The following is a 21,220-nucleotide window of genomic DNA, read 5'->3' as shown; positions in this document are numbered from 1 at the left end:
CAGTACCATGCTTCTTTTAGTTGAAAGAAGCTCACTACCACGGCGGTTCAATCGCGACTTTGCGAACGTCCAGTGGTGTAGATACAAGTGTCGCGTTGTTTATGGTTGGGAGAGCAACCTGCGTAGCCCGACCGAAGAGAGATGAAACAGTAAGAATTCTGAGCACGCTACTAATGCTCACAATCCTCAAAATAAGCGGGATATTATTCAATGGCCTTGAAGAACCCACGACGTCGTCGAGTTGCGCCTGGAGAAACAGGAACATAAGGACAAACACTGTAAACACTGCAAACACAACAAAATGTCCCTCCGCGGGGAAATGGTAAAGGGTGCTTTTTATTGTTAGGAACGTTTTCGTCTTCTTGTTAGATCATTGACGTTTTGCCTCACACTTTCTCATCATGGCTTCTACTACCAAGCGCGCCGACTTTGAGGCTATTTTCCCTCAATTGGCCCAGGATATCCTTGCCCACGCAAAGCGCTACAACCTTCCCGACAATGCGCTCGAGTGGTTTGAGAAGGTAAGCAATTCGGCTTCACTGACTGTTCGTAATCAAAAATTATGACTGACACCGTTAATTGTGCTCCATAGTCCCTCAATGTCAACGTTCCCGGCGGTAAGCTCAACCGTGGCCTCTCGGTCCCTGATACCGGCCTTGCTCTCCTGAAGCAGCCCCTGACTGAGGAGCAATTCGAGCACCTCAGCATCCTGGGCTGGATGACTGAGTTGCTCCAGGCTTTCTTCCTCGTCAGCGACGACATGATGGATTCTTCTATCACCCGCCGTGGTCAGCCCTGCTGGTACCGCCAGGACGGTGTCGGAATGATCGCCATCAATGACTCCTTCATGCTGGAGGCTGGTATCTACCTCATCCTTAAGCAGCGCTTCCGCTCGCACCCCGCCTACATTGACATGGTCGAGCTCTTCCACGAGACCACCTGGCAAACCGAGCTTGGTCAGCTTTGTGACCTCATCACCGCCCCCGAGGAAGATGTCAACCTCGACAACTTCTCCATGGAGAAGTACATGTTCATTGTCACCTACAAGACGGCCTACTACAGCTTCTACCTCCCCGTCGCTCTGGCCCTTATGTACCTGCAGCTCGCTACTGAGGAAAACCTCAAGCAGGCGCATGACATCCTCATTCCTTTGGGCCAGTACTTCCAGATCCAGGATGACTACCTTGACAACTTTGGTGACCCATCTGTCATCGGGAAGATTGGTACCGATATTCAGGACAACAAGTGCTCTTGGCTCATTAACCAGGCCATCCAACGCTGCACTCCTGAGCAGCGCAAGCTCCTGGATGCTTCCTACGGCCGCAAGGATGCTGCTGAGGAGGCCAAGGTCAAGGCTCTGTTCAACGAGCTTCAGCTGGAGAAGGTCTACAAGGATTACGAGCAGAAGGTTGTTGGCGAGCTGCGCGAGAAGATTGCGGCTGTCGATGAGTCTAAGGGTCTGAAGAAGGAAGTCTTCGAGGCTTTCCTTGGCAAAATCTACAAGCGCACCAAGTAGAGGATCATCCTCTATCTTTAGAAGGATACCCGTCGTTCGACTGGATCGTGACGATTGAATATTTCATAACGCCTATGCACAAAGCTGAACACGTCCGGCGATGAATAGTCTTTTCTTGGATTTATCTTTCTTTTCGAACTCAGTATTTCAGCTTTAATAATACATAACTTAGAATCAGATGGACATTTATTGCAAGGCAAAAGAATATATTGCTAGGACCCGTCAATGCTATCTCAACAAATGAAATCAGTATATATGCATACAGTTACGGAGATTTGTTACATACAGCGCTCTAACTCTGCTGAACTAGTACAGATCAAACGATGTTGCAGACGTTAGGTGAAGAACTTGCAAAGAATGTATGGAATCCAAAGGGGTAATTGGGAAAGCTGCATGGTCTTGATACTTGGACTATACAGCCATGTGGACTTCCCTTCTGCCCGTGTAGATAAGCCCTCGATTGTTAAATTTGTAATGAAAGCAAAGAATTGAACCCCTTATATCCTGAACTGGACTGAAGGCATTTGGATTAAAATGCAAAGCTGTGATACATCACGCAGATCGTATGCAGACTGTCAAACTGCATCCGGCGCTGATATTGATTCTGTACTCTGCAGAAACCAATCACTGCTATCACATCTTACTTCGGACTTGGCCGATACAGAAAACAATAATATTATGTGATTTTTTGTGCTCAAATTGCAGTCTCGTCAGTATATAAACAGAATTAATATTGGTGGGCAGAGTATATGGCACAATTCTAACTTGAAAACACCTGAAATCCCAAATTGTAATTTACCTAAGGACTTGTTCATGGATATAACGCCTTTACAAATGGGGAGCATTCAATGCCATCACACAAAGCAGCCCTGAAATCAACCCTGCACAAGGCAAAGTCAAAACCCAGCCACCAAAGATAAAGCAAAGTTGCTTCCAATTAACGGCGCCCAGATCATAATTCATGAGGGCAACGCCCATCGAGGCACCAGTCAGACACTGCGTCGTGGAAACTGGCAAGCCAAGCCGTGAAGCCAAAAGCACAGCAACAGCTGCTCCAAGCTCAACACTAAAGCCACGCGTCGGTGACATCTGAGTGATCTTATTTCCGAGCGCGCGAACAATGTGGTATCCGAAGAACCAGAATCCAAGACCGAGCAGCAGACCAGCAATAATCAAGAACCAGACAGGAGTGGGTGCCTTGGTCTCGACAACGCCAGCGTGGTATGTGCTGTACACAGCAGCCCAGGGTCCAACAGCATTGGCCACGTCATTTGAACCGTGCGCGATCGACATCATCATAGCTGAAACAACCTGGCAATATGTCCAGAGATGTTCGACGCGGTCGTCATACCGGTGGGCACGTGCGTGGATTGCTCGCAGCTCAGGTGAGTCGTGTGAAACCACATCACGGGTGACTCCCTGAAGGAAAGCGTATTTGAGATAACCATAGGCCTTCTGGGGATTTGTCCAGGATAGTTCTCGGACAGGGTCGATGAAGCGTTCAGTTGGTTCGAGATGCTTCCTCCGTGGCTCGGTTGCCGGTCTGATCTTCTCCTCGTCATCCCCTATTTGTACCGGACTGGACATTGCCATAATTTCCGGCGTTGCCGTGACAGAGTCTGCATTGGATGTGACGTTTTCCTTGGCTGCGTCTTGTTGGCCGGCTCGCACTTCGCCGTAAGCATCTTCATAGTAGTTGATCACAGCCGCGTCGCCCTTGCCTGGGAAGTATAGGGGTGGGTTTTCTCTCAGCAGCAGGGGGCCGAGGGGGATGTGATAGAATTTGACGCGGGCATCGTTTTGGACGAGACGGCGCTTGAAATACGGCATGAAGAAGACATGGGCGATGACGAAACAGCCAACGAACACACCCAAGATAATGCCGGCGGCCTTGCCAGCACCGAATTCCTCCAATGAAGGTGCTGTGGGGGCTTCAATAACGATGAAGAGGGCAAGGATGGCTCCGGTTGTAGCAAGGTAGTATGGGATCATACGCATACCCCACTTGAATGGATCTTTCCGTTCAAGGACACTGTACTTGAGAGTGCCGAAGATGATAGCGGAAAATCCACCTGCCACAAGAGGGGCAATACCCCACGAAGCAGCGACCTGAGAGACACTGCCCTTTGTCCAGGCCCAGTTGATATCAGCCTGAGAAGCGAAACCAACACCAACGAGGGCGCCGACGATAGTCTGCGTTGTCGAGACAGGCCAGCCCATCCCAGTGGCGAACATCAACCAGGTTGCGCTGCCGATCTCGGCACAGCCCATGGCCAGCATGAGTGCACCAGGCTTGCCGTTGAAGCGGTCGATGTCGATGATTCCGTTCTTGATCGTATCGGTGACCCGTTTGCCCATGGCTACAGCGCCGATGAACTCGGTGAAGATTGCTAGAACACCGGCCGTGGCCATATTGAGTGTCCGGGCAGCCACGGAGGTGGCATATGCATTGGCAACATCGTTGGCACCGTTACCGAAGGCACTGAAGACGAAAGCGATGGTAGTAATTGCTAGGATCCAGTCATACTTCGCTGTGACTGTGGAAATCATGGCGACGAGGGGTGTGTTGGACCGCACAACAAGAGTGAATCTGGAGCACGAGAAAGAGAATTGATTCTAGCTGTCTAATGAACTCCAGGATTTATGGTGCCCTTATACGATCTGCGAGGTGGCGACGACCATTGCCAAGTGCGGTGTGTGATAAAACCTTTTGCTGAACTTGGCCTGCATCCATCTGGAGCTCCATGGTGATTTCATTGCTAGCCCATAAGACAAATATCATTGACAGCGTGCACTTGAGACCACGGTTATTGGTTGATCGCAGGGCGAACTTTTCCAACGATCAAAGACCGGCGGGAGTTGGCGCCAAGCCTTGGTAGCGGACGCCAAGAGCGGACCAAGTTCGTTTTCCGGCGATGATATACTTTTGACGGATCACTTAAGCCAGTCATATTGGGTATATCTGCACGTTGCTGCGTGCTGGGCTGCGATTGCACGCTTGATAGAGCTTGACGTGGGTTCAGCGTGGGCGCCGAGAGACTTGGAAGCCCGGGCTTCTCGCGACGGATGCACAGCCTACCCTTGGCATCATGTCACTGCTGGCTGTAAATCTCTGGGCACTGCGCGGTCGTGTGCTTTCACATAAGATTTTTTCGCTTAAGGATTTTCACTGTGAATTGGCGCCCATAGCAGGCCGAAAATGAAACTCTGATAGTTGGCCGGGACAGAAAAGACCACATCCTGGGATACCACGTGGGACAATTTTGGTGATTCGGGTATGTACTCGTATACGCTTCCCTACATCAAATCCTTGGCTAATATCAAGGCACCTTTGCCTTGGTCCTGTAGCCCAATACTTCGGGGAGAGACATACCCGTGCTAAATAGGCCGGCTCTGATGACGCTCTCATCCCTCAAGAGGAAGTTAACGAGTCTCACGAGTCAGGCGATTTGGGACCCAGTGATCAGGAGAAATTGTCTCTCCTGCAAGAAGATTAGTTCTCGGGTGAGAAGATTAGTTCTCGGGTGAGAAGCAAGCACATGCTCGGGCTCAAGGTGTAAACCGGTTCATAAATTGAATGATTTGACATTCAAAAATTGCCAACACGTTCTATATGAGGCAATGCAGATAAAAGCAGGAGATATGGATATCGCTGTAAAACAATCAAATGCACTTTTCCATGAGCAAAACTGCTATACGGCGACCGGGCCCTCAATGGCACTTATGAGGGCCTGCGCGAATCCCTCAAACCGAGGGTAAGACCAGGTATCCCGGTATCTTTCAACGAGCGGGCGATTGTCAGGCTCAGCAGGAGTATCTTGCGGATCATTCTTTGCACTCTTGTCGTCATCCTCCCCCTCCTCATCACTGTCCCCTGCCTCCATCTTTCCTTCGACCAATTCTCCGAATTTCACATCAATAGGCACGCTGCCCATAAATGGCAAACCTAATTCCTGGGCCATCACCTGTCCTCCACCACTGGAGAATATATTGCTGACCTCTCCACAGCAGGGACAAGAATACCCGGACATATTCTCAATAACTCCAAGGACAGGAATCTTAGTCTTGACGCAGAAGTTCGCCTCTTTCCGCACATCCGATGTTGCTACAGCCTGCGGCGTCGTAACAAGAACTGCACCCGCAAGTCGAGGCAGTCCTGTTTGTGCAGCTGCCGCTGCGTCTGTGGTGGAGAGAGTGAGCAGCTGCTCAGCCAGCGCGATGTGCTCGTCACTCGTTCCGGGAGGCGTATCGATGAGCAGGTAATCAGTGGGGCCCCAGAAGACATCTGAGAGGAATTGGCGAATCATAGCTGTCTTTTTTGGTCCGCGCCAGATGACAGCATCGCCGCGGTCGCGCAGGAGGAAGCCCAGGGACATACAGCGGAGGGAGCCGCGTTTGGGTTGTGTTGAGGGCACTGATGTGTTGGCTTCAGCTGCAGATTCGGACCCGTGAACTGGTACTGGCATCCATCCGCCTGGTGCTTGTGTAATTTTCGCATCTTCGAGTCCAACTAGGCGTGGCATTGAGGGTCCTGTCAGGTCGATATCGAGGATTCCGACGGATTTTCCTTGGAGTGAAAGAGCGAGGGCGAGTTGGAGAGTGACTGAGGATTTCCCCACACCTCCTTTCCCGGATAAGACCTAAGATTCAGGAATGGCTTGTCAGTCATAGCCAAGAAATTGTGCTTGAATGTTGTAGCCCATGGCCTCTAGCTGTGCCCTCGTTATCGATAAGCTACGAGGGGCATGACTTTCTTTTTTTTTCGCGCTGAGGGCTCGCGAGGGATCGAATGCGCACGTACCAATACAACATTTTTCACACCAGTGAGAGGCATATTTGTAAATTGTATACTCAATTTGGCGAAAAGAAAGGTTGTAGCATCTGAAAGAGCAATGACGAATTCCGAGAGTGGGGAGGCCGATATTCGGGCGCTTATCAATCGCTTCTGACTAATCTTTGGTCTACATCTATCCATGACTTAGAACCTGGGAATATAAAAGGTTTGATTGGTCACTTATTTTGAATTCGGAGCTTGTTTGGCGAGTTGCCATTGCTCTACGTAGCAAATATGAAGGTTTTCCTTTGGTATCAGATATGTCACGTAATGTTCACCCATACAGATCGCCTTGCTGGAATTCGCTTTTTGAAACCACCCCGAAAGTCTCAAGACGAAGGCGAAGATCAGTGATATGCTTACTGCCACTTCTGGACAACGACACCTCCACGTTTGAAATCGGGCATGTCGCCGAGAACGGCATCCCAGTCCTTGAGCTCCGTGCTGGGGAAAGTCGTCATCAATACCCACGCGCGGTTTGCGCCATCCGGGGTAGCAGCGGCGACGAACGAATAGACATCGCCAACGGTGGCGGTGGTATTAAAACGAGAGGTTAACCGCGTACCATCTCCTAGGCGGATCTGTAGGGTAACTGTAGGTTTTGATTCGTCCACGGTGGGCTTCGCTGGCTCCTGAGCTGATGATGCAGCCGTGGAAGATGAAGGTGTGGGAGCCTGGCTTCGTACGCCAGGCGTTGGGCTACCGAGGCGCTGTCCAGAGCCCGAGAAAGGCTTCCACTTGGGCTTGGGCTTGGTGTACTTTTCTTCATGCTGCTTGAGTTCAACATCGACCTCCTGTCCGGGCTGCACATTCATAATGGAAAGCGGAGCACGGCCTTGGCGGATACCATCCAGGATCTCTGCATTGCGGGGGTCGTCTGACCGAAACAGTTCACCGTCATCAACGGAAAATCCATCAGCCCAGAAATGAAGAGTTCGTTGGACACGCTGGGCACGCTGTTGAGTAGGTGCTGAAGGGGCTTCAATAACCTGACTTGGCGCATCGTCACCACCGAGTGTGCGGGCAGTTCCGGTGAAGTGTGATTCTCTTGGCTGGGGGTCATCCGAGGGAGGAGGCTGGGCCCTGTACAAATTTGGATGTCAGTTTGGTTTACTATCCCGGCCAATTTCTGAAGAACATACTTGCGAGCCTTTTCAAGGATCTTCCTTTTCAAGTCGTCCGGGTTCTGCACAGCCAGTCCAGACTTCTCACCACCTGTAAAGAAATCTTGATCATGGTCATCGGTGTCATTGCCATCTGACGAATCACCACCACCGCCACCTCCTCCTGAAGCAAAGTCTCCCAGTGTCGCGAACTTCTTCTTGGGCGCGGTGCGTCGGGCGGATGATGAGGACTCAGGTGCGGCAGAGGATGAAGCTGGTACGGCGCCTCCCCCTAGAGTTCTACCCCGCGAAGGAGCTCTGGAGCTACCTTCGGTACCTAGTTGTTGCTCGCCACCAGTGTTGCTATCTTGCAAGGCTTCGTCCTGCTCCGCAAAGAACTCTGTGACAGCAGCCTCGATGTCCCACCCATTAGCAGCAAGGTATTCCTGAGCCTTCTCGATTACGCTCTCATCAGCGACAATATCACTCATAGATCCAGCAAGAATCTTACCTCAGAAGCTGGAGTTCCAGTCATAGCACAGAATTGGGACACAGCCTCATCTTGCTCCGCGGGGTTACGCTCCATGGCTGAGCTTGGGTGGGGGGTTTCGGTGATCGAAGCTGGAAAAGAAGATAGTCAAGATAATTGATGGTAGATGCGATAGCAAAGATAGGCGTCTGTCCAATGTGGAGGAAAGCAAAACGATGTTGGAGTCAATAGAGCTGGGTTGACAGGCCTAAACACTCGCAGCTACCCGGTACGTCACTCTCAATTGGTCAGCCGGGGCTTGGTATCTTCCGTCCCCAGGGTCAGTAGGATTGGTTACGTGATCACTGCGCAAGACCTCAGAAATGGATGCCTCAATTTTACAATACCTTACCTTACACAGTACATTATTCTACGAACTTTCACTTCTACTATATGAGTTCCTATGTAACTAGATATATAAGTATATATTCCAAGTTTAAGCAAAGTCTGACCAGTGAGAGTCGAGGTTTTGCGGAAAAGATTAATTTTGATCTTTTGATATCGGATATATATTTCCCAATTAGCAGGGCACACTATCATTTTCTAGTTAACGTATGTAATTTTCAAAATTTGTAAATCGATGCGATTTTTAACTCAAGTCGTGATATAGACAGATACGAAGTACTCGATTCTAAATAATTTATACCAACAAAATATTACCGTAAGGATAAGGCTCAGAAACGGGGTTAAAACCGAGGGTAATTTTATACGCCCTAAAAAGGGGCCCATAGCTGATCAGGGAGCCCGAGGCCGGGCCCAAAACCCAACCCACTTGTGGGCTGGGCCCAGGTTGGGCTTTGGGCTTTGTGGCCTCCGTGGAGGTCTACCTACATATAGAGTAAGCTACTTGTAATGGCTATGTACTCAATGGTTACTAGTAATTACCGAGACCTAGTGACCTGGTGAGCTGGCGAGCCAAATGGGTTGCGAAGCCCGGCTACGAAATACCTATTTTTATTGTACTATTTTCTTTGATCTGCCCCAACTAACGAAGTTTTGTAGGAGGAAAATGCGGAAATGAAAGCAAGCACTCGTTAAATGTTATCCCAGTCCATATTCCTTTCTTTGTGTAGCCTCTTGGTCCCCTGATGCAAGGTCCGATATTGCAAAGCCTTGTCAAAAACTGGCTCTGGTCCTACAATTTCCATTGGAAAATACACCATTCTCTCAAACTTAGCTGTTTGTTAAATAGCAAAACAATTATCACCAAACATTAAACACAATCTAGCTATATAAGCTCCCTGTACTCAATATGGGGTCTTCTACTATGACAGTGACTAGATCAAAGAGAAAGCGCCATCTAGTTAGACAAAAGCCCACCAGAATAATGCCCCCCCAGAAGGCAAAATCAGTCTCAGAATCACCGACGGAATCCATACCACAGCTGCCGACAACCTATGGAACGAAACGTCGAAAGGCAACCGGCGAGACACCACCAGAGGCGAAGAAGCGCAAAATCATCCAAGGACGAGCCAGTGAAGCAGAGGCTGAATATGTGCCTTCTGCGAGATATTTGATCAGCGACGTCCCACGGGACTGAAATTTCACAATTGACAAGTTGCTTCCGGATCTCGCTACATCGTACGTGGGTCGGTTCAAACTGCCCGCACGAGAACGGCCGAAAAGGAAGGCATGGCCGCGACAATCCAGTCCCCTTATAGATCCTGATAAATTGCCTTCGGGTTGGAGCATGGCTGAACGTGATCTTGCTCCACAGTGAGTAAACAACTCACGTGTATCTGTGATTCCCTCATCCGACGATATACTAATGGATATGGCGCAGTGATCTCGACGCACAAATCGAAAGATGCCACGTGAGAATCAAGGAGAATATCATGCCTCACATCTTTGAACACAAGCTCAAGGTATTGGAAATCTGGCAGGCCAGCCGAAAGTAATAGAAATTAAGACTGTTAACAGAGGAGTTGCTAATTTTATATTGCACAGTGCACTGGTCGAATCGGAACCTGGGAACCACAGCTTGGAGGTTTTCAAACGCTTGGAAATCCCCAGGAACATGGAACATGAACTAGAAAGCTCGGATGACTTCAATCAGCTCCCTAATGTCCGGGCATTGCTGCGGGCCTACCGTGGAGGAATGCTTCATTGGAACCAAAAGTTGGTCTCTTATTGGTCCAAAGGTGTGCAATTGTGTCAGCCAAGACCTTTCAATTGGGATGAAATTGAGGTTCTCAATGCGCATCATTCTGGTAGAACCGGATTTTGGATGGAAGGAGTGAGTTTTCCTTAAGGTGTCTTTAAACAAGCAGTCATAATAATACAAAAGGTTCACAAGTAGCTAGTTGGGCCTGGACCTACATATTCACTCGCAGTGATTGGCTTAAGTGGACAACCCCCACCCAATGGAACCTTTACTCGCATGGTATGATGCTTAAAGATCCTTGTTTGGCCAATTCTGATGTGGATTTTCTAGTACATGATTGCCATTCGCGTCCCTGGCACAAGGTGGTACGCAGAGCTTGACTTTATATATGACACCAGGGCATGCATCATGTCAATATTTGCGGGTGATCTTCAAAATATTATCGGCAGATCGACTGCGGAGCCCCCGATCATGGGGCTAAACACAGTGGAAATGGCCGCTGGTAGGAAGCAGACTGGGTCAGTCATTGAACTTGAAGTTACCATACTGGATACTGATGAAAGGCGGATGACGAAATGGGTCAGAGTCCACTGTCAGATAGATCGAGGTTGGAAAAAATGGAGTGAACAGATTGGATGGCCCATGGCTACGACAGATGCTATACACAGCCTCAGCTCCGCGCGATGAGGATGAGACGTTGTGGATTGCAAATAGTCACCCTCAAATCATCGATGCTTTACCTAAAACCGGGGATACTCGGAAAGCTCCGACTCTGGTTCCCGCAAAATTGCCATTGGATCCAGGTGGCCCGGCCTTACTGAGGCCTCGGGGACGTCCTGGGCCTAATGAGCCTAGTCCACTCGTACTACATCGGAGGATGCCCAGGCCTGCATAGGACAGAAGAGCATTGTTTTCTCATGACCTCTCCACCATTTTGTTTCTATATATTTCCAATTAGTGACGAAAATAAAGATGGAGATCCCATAGCTCAAGTTTGCAATAACGTCAGACCTAGTCATTTACGGATGTTATTCGAGGGACCGCTAGCAGGGTAGCTGTCCCTCGACATAAGTCCTTTTCCGACTTATATTCAAGTCTTCGGATGTCCCATAATTTCACTTATTTAGTGCAACACATTCCCATAGTATGGCGGGGTGGATTTATCGGAGTCGAAGCCCAAGAATCCCGGCAGGGTGGCGGACTGTAGCCCTTCTAGAAGCCTCTAACAGCCAAATAATGTGTTGAAGAAATGAATTTCTGGTATGGAAAAATTCATGGTGGTGTTAGGGGGTCCATATTAGGTAATTTTTATCAACAAGGGTCTAAAATTCCCGGGAAAAGACTACATCACCTCTAATGTAAAGCTCCAAATCCACTGAACGTCTGGAAAAATTCTGCTGGGTCCCCGCTAAATGTGGTATAACATCCCGAGATCATTCCAGACTATTCACAGAGACCAATCATATTTTCTATACGCATAGGCGGGACCCATAAAAATTGCTTGCCGAGGTATAGTCTGCCGATCATATTCAACAGTTCGATATAATTTCCCAGGCGGGAGGATGTGCCGTCCCACGCGAGAAAAATGGACCTCAAGATTTAATACACGCCCTTACAATGGCGTGTATTGCATCTTTTGTTTAGGTGGCTAATATAGCCAATAGGACCAGAGTCAGAAATGGTCGCTATGCAATGAGATGCCCAAAATCCTGTAAAGCGTTGATCTCTGGTTGAACTGTGTCATGTATCATATCAATAAGAACAAATTAGCCTCCAAGAGCTGCAGCCTTCGGAAGGAGGATGGTAAAATCAGCGAGCAATGATCGATCCTAGAGTGTGAATTGGATGAGTGTAAATATAATAGCCTCGAAGTCGGGAAAAATAATCTCACAAAACAGGGACAGGATTAGTAGTGGGTATAGGGATGATATACTATATGGGACTAGGTCCTACCGTAAAAACTGGTAAGTATCAAGACCAATCACAAATGACGAATAGGCGGTTGATTTTTCTCTCAATAGTGGGAGGGAGCTATAGATCACAGTAGTCATGACAGGGAATTGCATCGTACAAGCCGGGATAGCCGGTTCTGGGAGCGAAATGGATACCTCACCCTTTGCAGATTCAGCCACAATCATGACCGGGAAGGACGATTTGACGACAATAATTGGTTCCAACAGTGGAAAGAAAGAGGAGTTGTAGGTCGCTACATGAGGAGCAACTACTGTTCAGCTTGCATCCAATCACATGTTGGCAATGTAGCTAGTGATGAGAGCCACCTAGGAGGTTTTATGATTCCATCTAGGAAAAAAAAAGCACAAGGTTCTCCATAATGTTAAGATTCCAATGAAGATATCAGCGCATCGCGTGGCAACAACCCCGTATATAGTTGTGTGGGGAGAAGATAAGTACATAATTGAAAATGACTCTCAAAGTGCAACCCACATCTGTGTATCAAGATAGTTATGTATTTGGTTATATAACTATATTGGAACTCAAGGCTTGATGCATCAAGTATACAGTTTAAAGACTACAACTTAATGACTATGTCCCTAGCTGTGAAAAGTAATGAAAGCTATCCTTTGTCTCAGCAAATAGTTACAAGAAATATGCGATTATTGTACCTTTTATTACCAATTTTTCGTCCCATTTTCAAGTCATGCCGAGGCTTGGAATTTTCCAAGCCCTGGAAGGTATACAATGCTGACGTAGGGCTTGATTCCGCATTTGGATGCCCCACGTCACGTGGCGCCGTAGCGTCGTCCCGGCGCTTAATCCCAGCTTCCTTTGAACAAATCACGTACAGTTTCAAATCGAGCTTTTATTGCCTATTATGCTGCTCTGTTTTAATTAATGAATTTATGGAACTTTATCTGTCTCCAATGTGTTGAAATCGCTGCTCAACTCCCAAATCGCTTCCGATCCTCCACTTCCATCCTGCCAATGACCGAATGAAACACTGCTGTATAGGCCGACACACAACACCTTCGAGACTCAGTAAGGATATATTACACCAAAGACTTTCCTGAGTCTGGATGACGTCGCCTTACCCAAAATCAACTTCATTCTCCCCCTCCGTTACCTCCGACATGGCTTCTGCGTCCAACAGAGCGGTCTCCGATTTGCCGCAGGCCCAGGTAGACGCGATCATCCGCACAAAGCGCAAGGCCCGCGAGCCTAAAGCCTGCTATCCATGCCATGCGCGAAAGGTAAAATGCGATCGCAATCTGCCTTGCGACGGGTGCGTCAAGCGCGACCATGCAGACCTTTGCTCCTACGAACGCCCTTCCAAGAAACGATCGCAAGCCTTTCACGAGAGCGCTGCTAGCGCGCCAACAGCACCTATGCCCGAATATTCAACAGCATATGCGTACGATGAAACGCCAGCAGAAGTAAAACATGAGCCGACCTTGAGCCGACCAAACATTCCTGCTACCGGTACTGGTAGTCGAGTTTCAATCGCGCGCGAGGAATGGGATAACGTGCGCAACAGATTGCAAGAGATGGAATCCACCATCTCCTCCCTTCGAGTTGGGTTGGAGAGAGCGGAAGAGGGCCTGCCCGCTTCCCTAGAAACCGCAAGCGTGCAGAGTCCCGCTGCGAGTTCCCGTTCTAAGTGTGCGTCGCCGGAACGCGAGGGCATACACGCTGCCAATACTCTAGGCAAAGGCACTGTCCATTTGGGATCTCGTTCTGTTCTAGCTTATATTCTCAACAATCAGTCTGGGTCCGACCAACTCCAAGCACTTTTGGAAGGAGGAATACTGCCCAAGCTTGGTCTTGACAACGAGTCTGCGACCTATCCATTTGTTGATCTATGGTCATCCGATATGTCAACATTTGATATATCCGCTGTCTGTAGCGCTCTTCCCAGTGATCAACAATGCAGAGAGTGAGTAGTCTTTCGAATCGAACTTTTAGTTGAGATTGTTTGGGCTAACAAGGGTTTCCCGGTGCAGGTTATTCTACTATTACAGGGACATCTCGGGAGCCATCTATCCTGTCCTGGAGGACATTTTTGAGTTTGAGAACACTCTTGAGCTTCTTCTGGCGACAAGAACCTCTATCGGTGGAGAATACCTGGCCGATGCAGACGAAGCACAGAAGCCTTTTGGCGTGAGCATTGCGTATTTGGGACTACTGTTCGCTATCCTTGCCTCTGGATGCCAGTCATCTGATTATGGGAGCAAGGAAAGGGAACTGACCTCGCAGGTCTATGGTATGTGATCCACGCCAAGCATGTCTTTTCAGAGTCGTCTGCTAATGCTGCAAATAGTATGCTGCTCTTACCAGTGCCTCCGTATGACAAATTTTCTCTCCCAGCCTACAATCGAGGCAATTCAGACCCTCCTTGTAATAGGGAATGTTTTGTCATACAACATGAATCCCGGAATTTCTTATGTCCTACTTGGTATGACTCTTCGCATGGGCTTGGCACTTGGTCTCCATGTGGAGTCAAGTCGGTTTTCGTCAGCTGAACGGTATCGCCGACGACATGTCTGGTAAGAGATTGTTTTCTTTTTCTTTTCATTTTTTTTTTCCCATAACCCAAGTATGTGACCCTGACATAAATAGGTGGTCCATGGCATGGCAGGACAGCCATTTTTCGCTCTCCTACGATCGGCCTTCTACTACTGCAGTGAGCCAACCAGATATCGCTTATAGAGATGGCTCAAAACCTGGTGATCTGTCTTATTTTGAGACCCTATCTCGAGTCATTTCTCTTGCACTAGAGGTTGTCCGCATTCGCATGCTGAGCCCACACGCGCAAATAAGCCTCGAAAGTATACAAGCCTTTAAGGAACGCATTCAGAAGATCATGATAGAGGCACGACCATACCTGCGAGATGCAAGGAACTGCTCCACCTCTACGGAACATCTGGAGCGAGTTGTGTTGAAATTGCATTCTTCTTATTTCGCCTCTGAGCTCTGCCGGCCAGCGCTCAAACCAATGGCTGATATCAGTGACGCGAGCGCAGCCAGCATGCGCGAAAATTGCGTGGTAAATCTGATGACTACCGTCGAAGCTTACATTGAATTGCACAATATCAGCTCTCATGCAGCTCGGTCCTGGATTGCATTGCAGCGGGCAATCAGCTCCGCATTCCTGCTTGCTGTCATCGAAGAGGCGAAAGCAAACCCGAATGTATGGAATCTTCTCCGTTCACTGGAAGGCATCATTGCCCAAAGAGCAAGCACGGAGCGAGCCTACGACTCCAATGGGTCCCCTAATGTAGCCAATATAACCTCGCCGCCTCAAAACCTCGGGACTTACGACCCAATCACGGGCACCACGAACGCCCCAGGCCCCATCGCTCCGGTGGTGGATCCAACTTCTCCGGCTGGGATGCCCCCTGACACACAAACGCAATGGGCAAAGTCACTCGCGAAAACGCATCGTGCTTTACAAAAGTTACTTGCCGCATTCGGGAACCCAAATACGCGTCCCTCAGTGGGACGTAATGGTACGCCTGTATACCCCACTCATCCTAATCTTAACCCGACTTCCGCTTCCATGGGATCACTTGCTCCTGTGTCGGCAAACATGACTCCCAGCGTTGGTTCCCTTCCGCCCCCTACGCCCGAAAGCTCTGGAAGTGGCGAATGGTCTGTGCCCAATTTACTGGACCGCGCAGCAGAGTATATTCATCCACCCCTGTGGGGCTAGTGATCGGCCTTGTCCCTAGAAAAGCGTTTAATTTTTTTTTTTTGTTTTTCTTCAGCGCGGCGCTGGAGTCCCCTTTCGGGCCATCATGATTGTCGTTATTTTTTTTCTTGAAACTTATGCCCTTGAATATGTCGGAGCGGAAGGTTTTTACGAGTTGAATGGACTCTTCGGTGTGATACGTGCCATTGGACATTTAGTATGTGTATACCTTTAGAGAATCTTTCATGGTATCGCGCTTCGAATTTGATGTCCTAGTTGTAGCTATCCAATGGGCTTGCAGATGCAAACCCCGAGCCCACCCCTTCCAGCTAGAGCGGCCCTGCAAACCACATCATAGCCAGTGTTCAGACTACACGACAACCACATCAATCTCTGTGAATCTGTCCATGAACACAGTTCGTGCATTCAGCTACATTCCCCACTGTTGAGATAGCGGGGAGCCGGAGTGTCCACATTCCCGGACACCCAGGGCCTGGGGAAGTGATATATCATGACTAATATTAGCCCCAACCTGCCCAGGTGACGAAATCGGATTTCTGTTTCTCACAAAGACCATAAGTGACTCTGACACACTCTCATGACTTCGTGACATGACCTTTATTGCACGGCCATGACGGCTGCAATACCAATTTTGCGGAGTCGCTATGTCGGACAGGGGGCTATCGTTTGGGAATATATTGATGAACCAAGACCAGTTGAAGATATAAGCCCGGCGGCTAGGGTATATGAAAGATCAATACAAGCTGCGAAAGGCATCAACGGTATTGGTCCCGTGGTGCGAACTTCAGTCTATACAAATGGATTGTTTGTGGCCTTGATCACACCGTCCTTATGTAGATCTTTTCTCAACTGATTACCATTCCATCCTAACGGGGATTGTATACATTTCTACCTCTCAATCCTCTTGTCTTGGATACCCATGCGGCCATTCAAGTTGAGACATTTACATCCCCGGGCTCCTCGCTCTAACATCCGAGACATCTTGCTTAAGCGCACTACGGATAGCCGATGCTATTGGACACCTTGCTGGGATTTCCAACCGTCAAATCGGTGAACGCGGAGAGCAAAGTCGTACAAAGTCGGCCAGTTATTAGGCCGGCAGTCAGCAGACTTAAAAAATGCTCCGAGGTAAAATTCACCTGCGCCTTTCTGCTCTCTTTCAAGCGAAACCCTTTATCTCTAGGTATATCACTACTATTATTCATTCTACCCACGCTTTCCTTCAAGGACTTTTACCTTGGTACGTCTCGCAAGACCAGATCGCAATTTGTCGCAGTCATGTCTTCCGCATCCCCCAACAAGTACTACAAAGTCGCGGTTCTTCTGTTTCCGGGCGCGGATATCCTCGACTTTGCAGGCCCAATCGAGGTCTTATCCCATGTCTCCCACAATCGAAACCCAGAGAACCCCGACAGAATGTTCGAAATCACAACAGTCGCTTCCAGCCCAGCGGTTCGTGCCGCAAGTTCGCTCACCGTTCACCCAGATCTGCTTTTACCAGATGCGGTCGATCGCATTTCGGAGTTTCACATCCTAGTCGTCCCAGGTGGGGTGCCGCCAGTTTTGCAGCCACTCATTGAGAAAAATACACCGGAGCTTGATTTGATTCGCAAATTTGCAGCTTTACCTGCAGATGAACCCTCAACTCCCAGGATCTTGATGTCTGTTTGTACTGGCACTTTTCTACTTGGGGCCACAGGTTTACTTGGTGGAATGACTGTGACAACTCACCACACTGCTGTTGATAGACTTCGGGATATTTGTGCTCATCACAATCCCTCGGATGAGCCTGCTACCACTGTATTGCACAAGCGATACCTTGATGGGGGTCTGATGCAAGGAGGCATTCGACTTCTCACGGCAGGAGGGGTAAGCTCAGGCTTGGACGCCACATACTACCTGGTCAGTCAATTGACTTCACACGACATGACGGCGTTCATCTCGCGAGTTATGGAGTATGAGTGGTGTGAGCTGAAAGACTGAGCTGGAAGAGTGGGCTGCAGGCTTGATGATTATCAAGATCTTATTCATCTGTTATGTCGACAAGCACTACTGTGAAATTGAACTTGAGCACAGCAGTGGTATCACGTATCACAACACGTGTGGTTGATTCTATCCAATTCGGCAATATATGGTTTTCTGTACTATTTTCAGCTCCAACTTGTAAGCTCAATGTATATGGCTCAAGGAGAACTTCTGCCAATAGATATTGCTTGATGGATAATCCTTGAGGAGATCTCAAGCTTATTTAATGATTGGGCTCATTATCTTACATATTACACCCTTTCACGGTTCATCAGCCTCCATGATCTGGTGCTGGAATCTTTCCATTGCCACCACCTTGCGGATCAGACCAAGTTTGCTGCTCAGCTTTGGGCAATCCAAGTCACAAAGGTTACATTTGTCTCGAATCTACAAAGGACTACCCAAATGAGATTGTCGCCACTTCCTACCATTGGTGGTGGGTTGCCGGGGATCCCGAGGCCAACGTTGGAAGTGTAGCTTCATTGACACAGAGGCACTCACCATTCCACTTGTCCAATGGATCTGGGACATTGATGCATGCCCAGTCATCACACTCATTAAATTACAGAGGCCATGCTCATTTCACTCCGGGAACATCCCTCAAGCCACCTCATTCTTCGGTTCTACACCAGCTTTGCTGACTGCAATGAAAGGATAAGTGAAGCGGTCTAGGTTTAAGCTTCTCTGACGCACCTGGGCAGCAGTCAACCTCAAGCCTTTTACTGAGTTGATAAAAATTTACTAACCATAAATCTTCACGCTGACAACATTCATGAAAATAGAGTAGGAAAACATGCCCCAAGTCGTACAGAGTGATGACCATTCACACCTGGGATGCCCTAGGTTGGACCTAAGACTTGACATCTTAGTCCGCATCAGGGGTTACAGTCATCGGAATGAGGGATGACCTCTCCAGACTTTCTGTCCCGAGGTCAGTGTTCTGGCTGATGCTGGCTATATAGCACCATCTAGTTCTGGATAAAACAGCACATCTTGTCTATTTCTTCGGGACTCGAGTGAGACTAATACATACTTGACATCCAAGCTTTTCCCTCATATCCTCTCCGGGTTGAACAGTGACTAGACCGGGGTATCTCTCTTGGAAACATACCTTTCACTTCGAGTCACAATGGTCGTCTTGGCACCGGGGGCGGACATTGTTCCCCTTACACACCAATCACTCTCCGAGAATGAAATTGGTCCTTTCAAGAATGGAATACCCTATAAGAAAGCCAATATGAAGACCGTGGAGTTGGAGACCTTGTCTTCCGATTACGCCAGCGCCGATCCAGTGCCCATTACCTCAAACGGCGATGCTATTAAGCACCACGAACAAAAAGTGCCCGACGGACTCATCGCTTCTGAAACCACAGATGGTTCTGAAAATGAAATGATGGCTATGGATGTATTGAAAATTATCGAAAGTTACGGTGTTGACTTTGAGAAATCGGGCATTTCCTGGAAAGGCTTTGAGTCGTTTGTTCCAGTTGTCGTGGAGCAAATTGACAGCCAACAGCCAATTCGCATGATCTTGCCCGCATTTCCTTTCAAATCACCTAATGCGAGAAGTAAAGTGTTGGGCACTATGCCCGATTTTGGCGAAGAATTGGCCTTGGCTCATTTGAATGGACTTTGCCAAAATATCGGTGAAGTGTACACTCCTGGTGCCAATGTCTACATCAGCTCGGATGGACTTGTATACAATGGTAATTGAATGATCACAATAAATGCTCACAGTTCCAATACTAACATTCGTTAGACATCCTGGGCGTTCCCGATGAAACCGTTTGGGACTATGGAGAGACCCTGCGAAAATTGGCCATCGACAAAGAGCTCCATCATGTCAAATTCATTCGTCTTTTCGAACTTCTCGAGCATCCATGGTTCAAATCCTCAACTCCAGAGGCTGCCAAGGCATTCTATCTAGCTCACGCTAGTTGTCTCCGACGAGAACTGATGTACACCTTTGCTGACCCGAGCTTCGACGCAACGGAGGCTATCAAAACCGACAATGATACATGTCTGACATACCGCGGTTACATCAAGTTCCTTACCAAGGATCTCGCCCATCAGGAGGAGACGAAGACGATGTCGAAACGTGCTCGACAAGCACAGATTGCCGACACGGCACGACAAATGATCATTCGCGGCAAAATGTTCGCAGCGGCCATCAAAGCCAACCGCAAAGACTACGTCCGACTATCAATCCACGAGTCTGCCGGCGAGAAAAAGCTTTCTGTCGCGCTTGTTCCACAGATTAGAGGGCTACTAGGGTATACACCTTGGCACTCTTGTGTGGCTGTCGGACTGGACGGTTCATATCGTACCGTCCACGCTGAAGACGTCCGCGATACGCACGACCTCATTTACAAGAACGGACAGCCATATTTCTTCCGCGAGAAGTCGAGTCTTTTTGACTGGACTGGAGACGGCTTATCCATCAAGTTCGAGCATCTATATCCCTGCGGACTCGTCATCCGCCCCGCAGATATCGACAATGTCAATCCGCCGCCATCGATCCGTTCCATCCCCATGAAAAAGGTCCGCCAGCTGTCGAACGGCATGTCACCCATCATCATACGCGGATTTTCCGAGACTCTAGAGGAAGATCTCTATGTCAAGAAGGGAGAAGAGCTGGGCACAATTCTCCCATGGAGCTTTGGCATAATCCAAAAGGTACGGGACAACGGACGATCTGACAAGATGGGCAACAATGTGACTTCGAACGAGGCTATGCCGATGCATTTTGATGGGATGTTCAAGTTCGACGAGATCACTGATCCAGAAACGGGGGAGAAGAAGAAAATCCAACACCCACCCTGTTATCAGTTCTTCACTTGTCCGGCCACTGCGCCGAAGGGAAATGGATACACCTTATTTGCTAGCTCCAGACTATTTTTCCGGTACCTGCCTATTCCGTGGTCTGCTGAGCGTCTTGAAAAGGTCACCTGGGCTATGGATAACGATGGGTTCTGGGATGCGAAACTTAAGAATCTGCCCTTGATCGTGAAGCATCCTATCTCTGGACTGCCTTGTCTACGTTGGCATCAGCCGTGGGACTCAACCAAGACCAAATTCTCGACCTGTGATGTTTCAATCGAGAATGACGATAATGATCTGGTCAAGGTTGTGGATCGCATCACATATGACTATAGAGTTTGTCTTCGCTTTGGTTGGGAGAAGGGTGATCTGCTGGTTAGTGACAACTTTGCCATGCTGCATACTCGCACTGGATATGTCAGTGACTGTGATCGGGAACTGTGGCGAATTCACTGTGACTGAGATGTTCATGTATCTTTGCTTTCGATCTGGTGGTTGTGTTCTCTGTCATTCTCGTTTCTGTCTGCGCTTGGTCACTCGTTTTCTTACTTGCATATTTGGCTTATGTTGAGAATTCGCCGAGCATTGAAGCAATTACACAAGTCTTCAATGCAAGATCCA

At 48.6% G+C, this 21,220-nt stretch overlaps 8 protein-coding genes across 8 annotated transcripts; 5 read left to right on the top strand and 3 right to left on the bottom strand.

The window, feature by feature from the left end:
* Positions 1 to 401: 401 nt before the first annotated feature.
* Positions 402 to 1,516, top strand: erg20 (bifunctional (2E,6E)-farnesyl diphosphate synthase/dimethylallyltranstransferase; the record flags this gene model as incomplete). Its single annotated transcript, XM_056678576.1, has 2 exons — positions 402 to 521; positions 593 to 1,516. 2 exons carry the CDS (start codon positions 402 to 404, stop codon positions 1,514 to 1,516), a joined length of 1,044 nt encoding a protein of 347 aa, XP_056533576.1.
* Positions 1,517 to 2,344: 828 nt separating this feature from the next.
* Positions 2,345 to 4,066, bottom strand: N7500_007431 (inorganic phosphate transporter; the record flags this gene model as incomplete). The annotated part of the gene is made up of 1 exon (XM_056678575.1): positions 2,345 to 4,066. One exon carries the CDS (start codon positions 4,064 to 4,066, stop codon positions 2,345 to 2,347), a length of 1,722 nt encoding a protein of 573 aa, XP_056533575.1.
* Positions 4,067 to 5,208: 1,142 nt separating this feature from the next.
* N7500_007430 (Mrp/NBP35 family ATP-binding protein) lies at positions 5,209 to 6,350 on the bottom strand (the record flags this gene model as incomplete). Its single annotated transcript, XM_056678574.1, has 2 exons — positions 5,209 to 6,156; positions 6,318 to 6,350. 2 exons carry the CDS (start codon positions 6,348 to 6,350, stop codon positions 5,209 to 5,211), a joined length of 981 nt encoding a protein of 326 aa, XP_056533574.1.
* Positions 6,351 to 6,709: 359 nt separating this feature from the next.
* N7500_007429 (protein phosphatase regulator SHP1) lies at positions 6,710 to 8,039 on the bottom strand (the record flags this gene model as incomplete). The annotated part of the gene is made up of 3 exons (XM_056678573.1): positions 6,710 to 7,433; positions 7,493 to 7,908; positions 7,965 to 8,039. 3 exons carry the CDS (start codon positions 8,037 to 8,039, stop codon positions 6,710 to 6,712), a joined length of 1,215 nt encoding a protein of 404 aa, XP_056533573.1.
* Positions 8,040 to 9,234: 1,195 nt separating this feature from the next.
* N7500_007428 (uncharacterized protein) lies at positions 9,235 to 10,773 on the top strand (the record flags this gene model as incomplete). The annotated part of the gene is made up of 6 exons (XM_056678572.1): positions 9,235 to 9,507; positions 9,541 to 9,698; positions 9,766 to 9,876; positions 9,930 to 10,218; positions 10,282 to 10,365; positions 10,417 to 10,773. The coding sequence occupies 6 exons, from the start codon at positions 9,235 to 9,237 to the stop codon at positions 10,771 to 10,773; spliced, it is 1,272 nt and encodes a 423-aa protein (XP_056533572.1).
* Positions 10,774 to 13,121: 2,348 nt separating this feature from the next.
* Positions 13,122 to 15,754, top strand: N7500_007427 (putative C6 transcription factor; the record flags this gene model as incomplete). Its single annotated transcript, XM_056678571.1, has 4 exons — positions 13,122 to 13,978; positions 14,064 to 14,305; positions 14,363 to 14,588; positions 14,662 to 15,754. The coding sequence occupies 4 exons, from the start codon at positions 13,122 to 13,124 to the stop codon at positions 15,752 to 15,754; spliced, it is 2,418 nt and encodes an 805-aa protein (XP_056533571.1).
* A 1,278-nt stretch (positions 15,755 to 17,032) lies between these two features.
* On the top strand, positions 17,033 to 17,737 carry xanA (isonitrile hydratase-like protein xanA; the record flags this gene model as incomplete). The annotated part of the gene is made up of 1 exon (XM_056678570.1): positions 17,033 to 17,737. The coding sequence occupies one exon, from the start codon at positions 17,033 to 17,035 to the stop codon at positions 17,735 to 17,737; it is 705 nt and encodes a 234-aa protein (XP_056533570.1).
* Positions 17,738 to 18,908: 1,171 nt separating this feature from the next.
* Positions 18,909 to 21,061, top strand: xanB (isocyanide synthase xanB; the record flags this gene model as incomplete). Its single annotated transcript, XM_056678569.1, has 2 exons — positions 18,909 to 19,485; positions 19,539 to 21,061. 2 exons carry the CDS (start codon positions 18,909 to 18,911, stop codon positions 21,059 to 21,061), a joined length of 2,100 nt encoding a protein of 699 aa, XP_056533569.1.
* Between the last annotated feature and the right edge of the window lie 159 nt (positions 21,062 to 21,220).

The sequence above is a fragment of the Penicillium coprophilum genome, assembly GCF_028826855.1.
Source record: "Penicillium coprophilum strain IBT 35676 chromosome Unknown utg000004l_segment0_segment0, whole genome shotgun sequence".
Taxonomy (NCBI): domain Eukaryota; kingdom Fungi; phylum Ascomycota; class Eurotiomycetes; order Eurotiales; family Aspergillaceae; genus Penicillium; species Penicillium coprophilum.
This window is presented reverse-complemented; position numbering and strand designations above follow the sequence as displayed.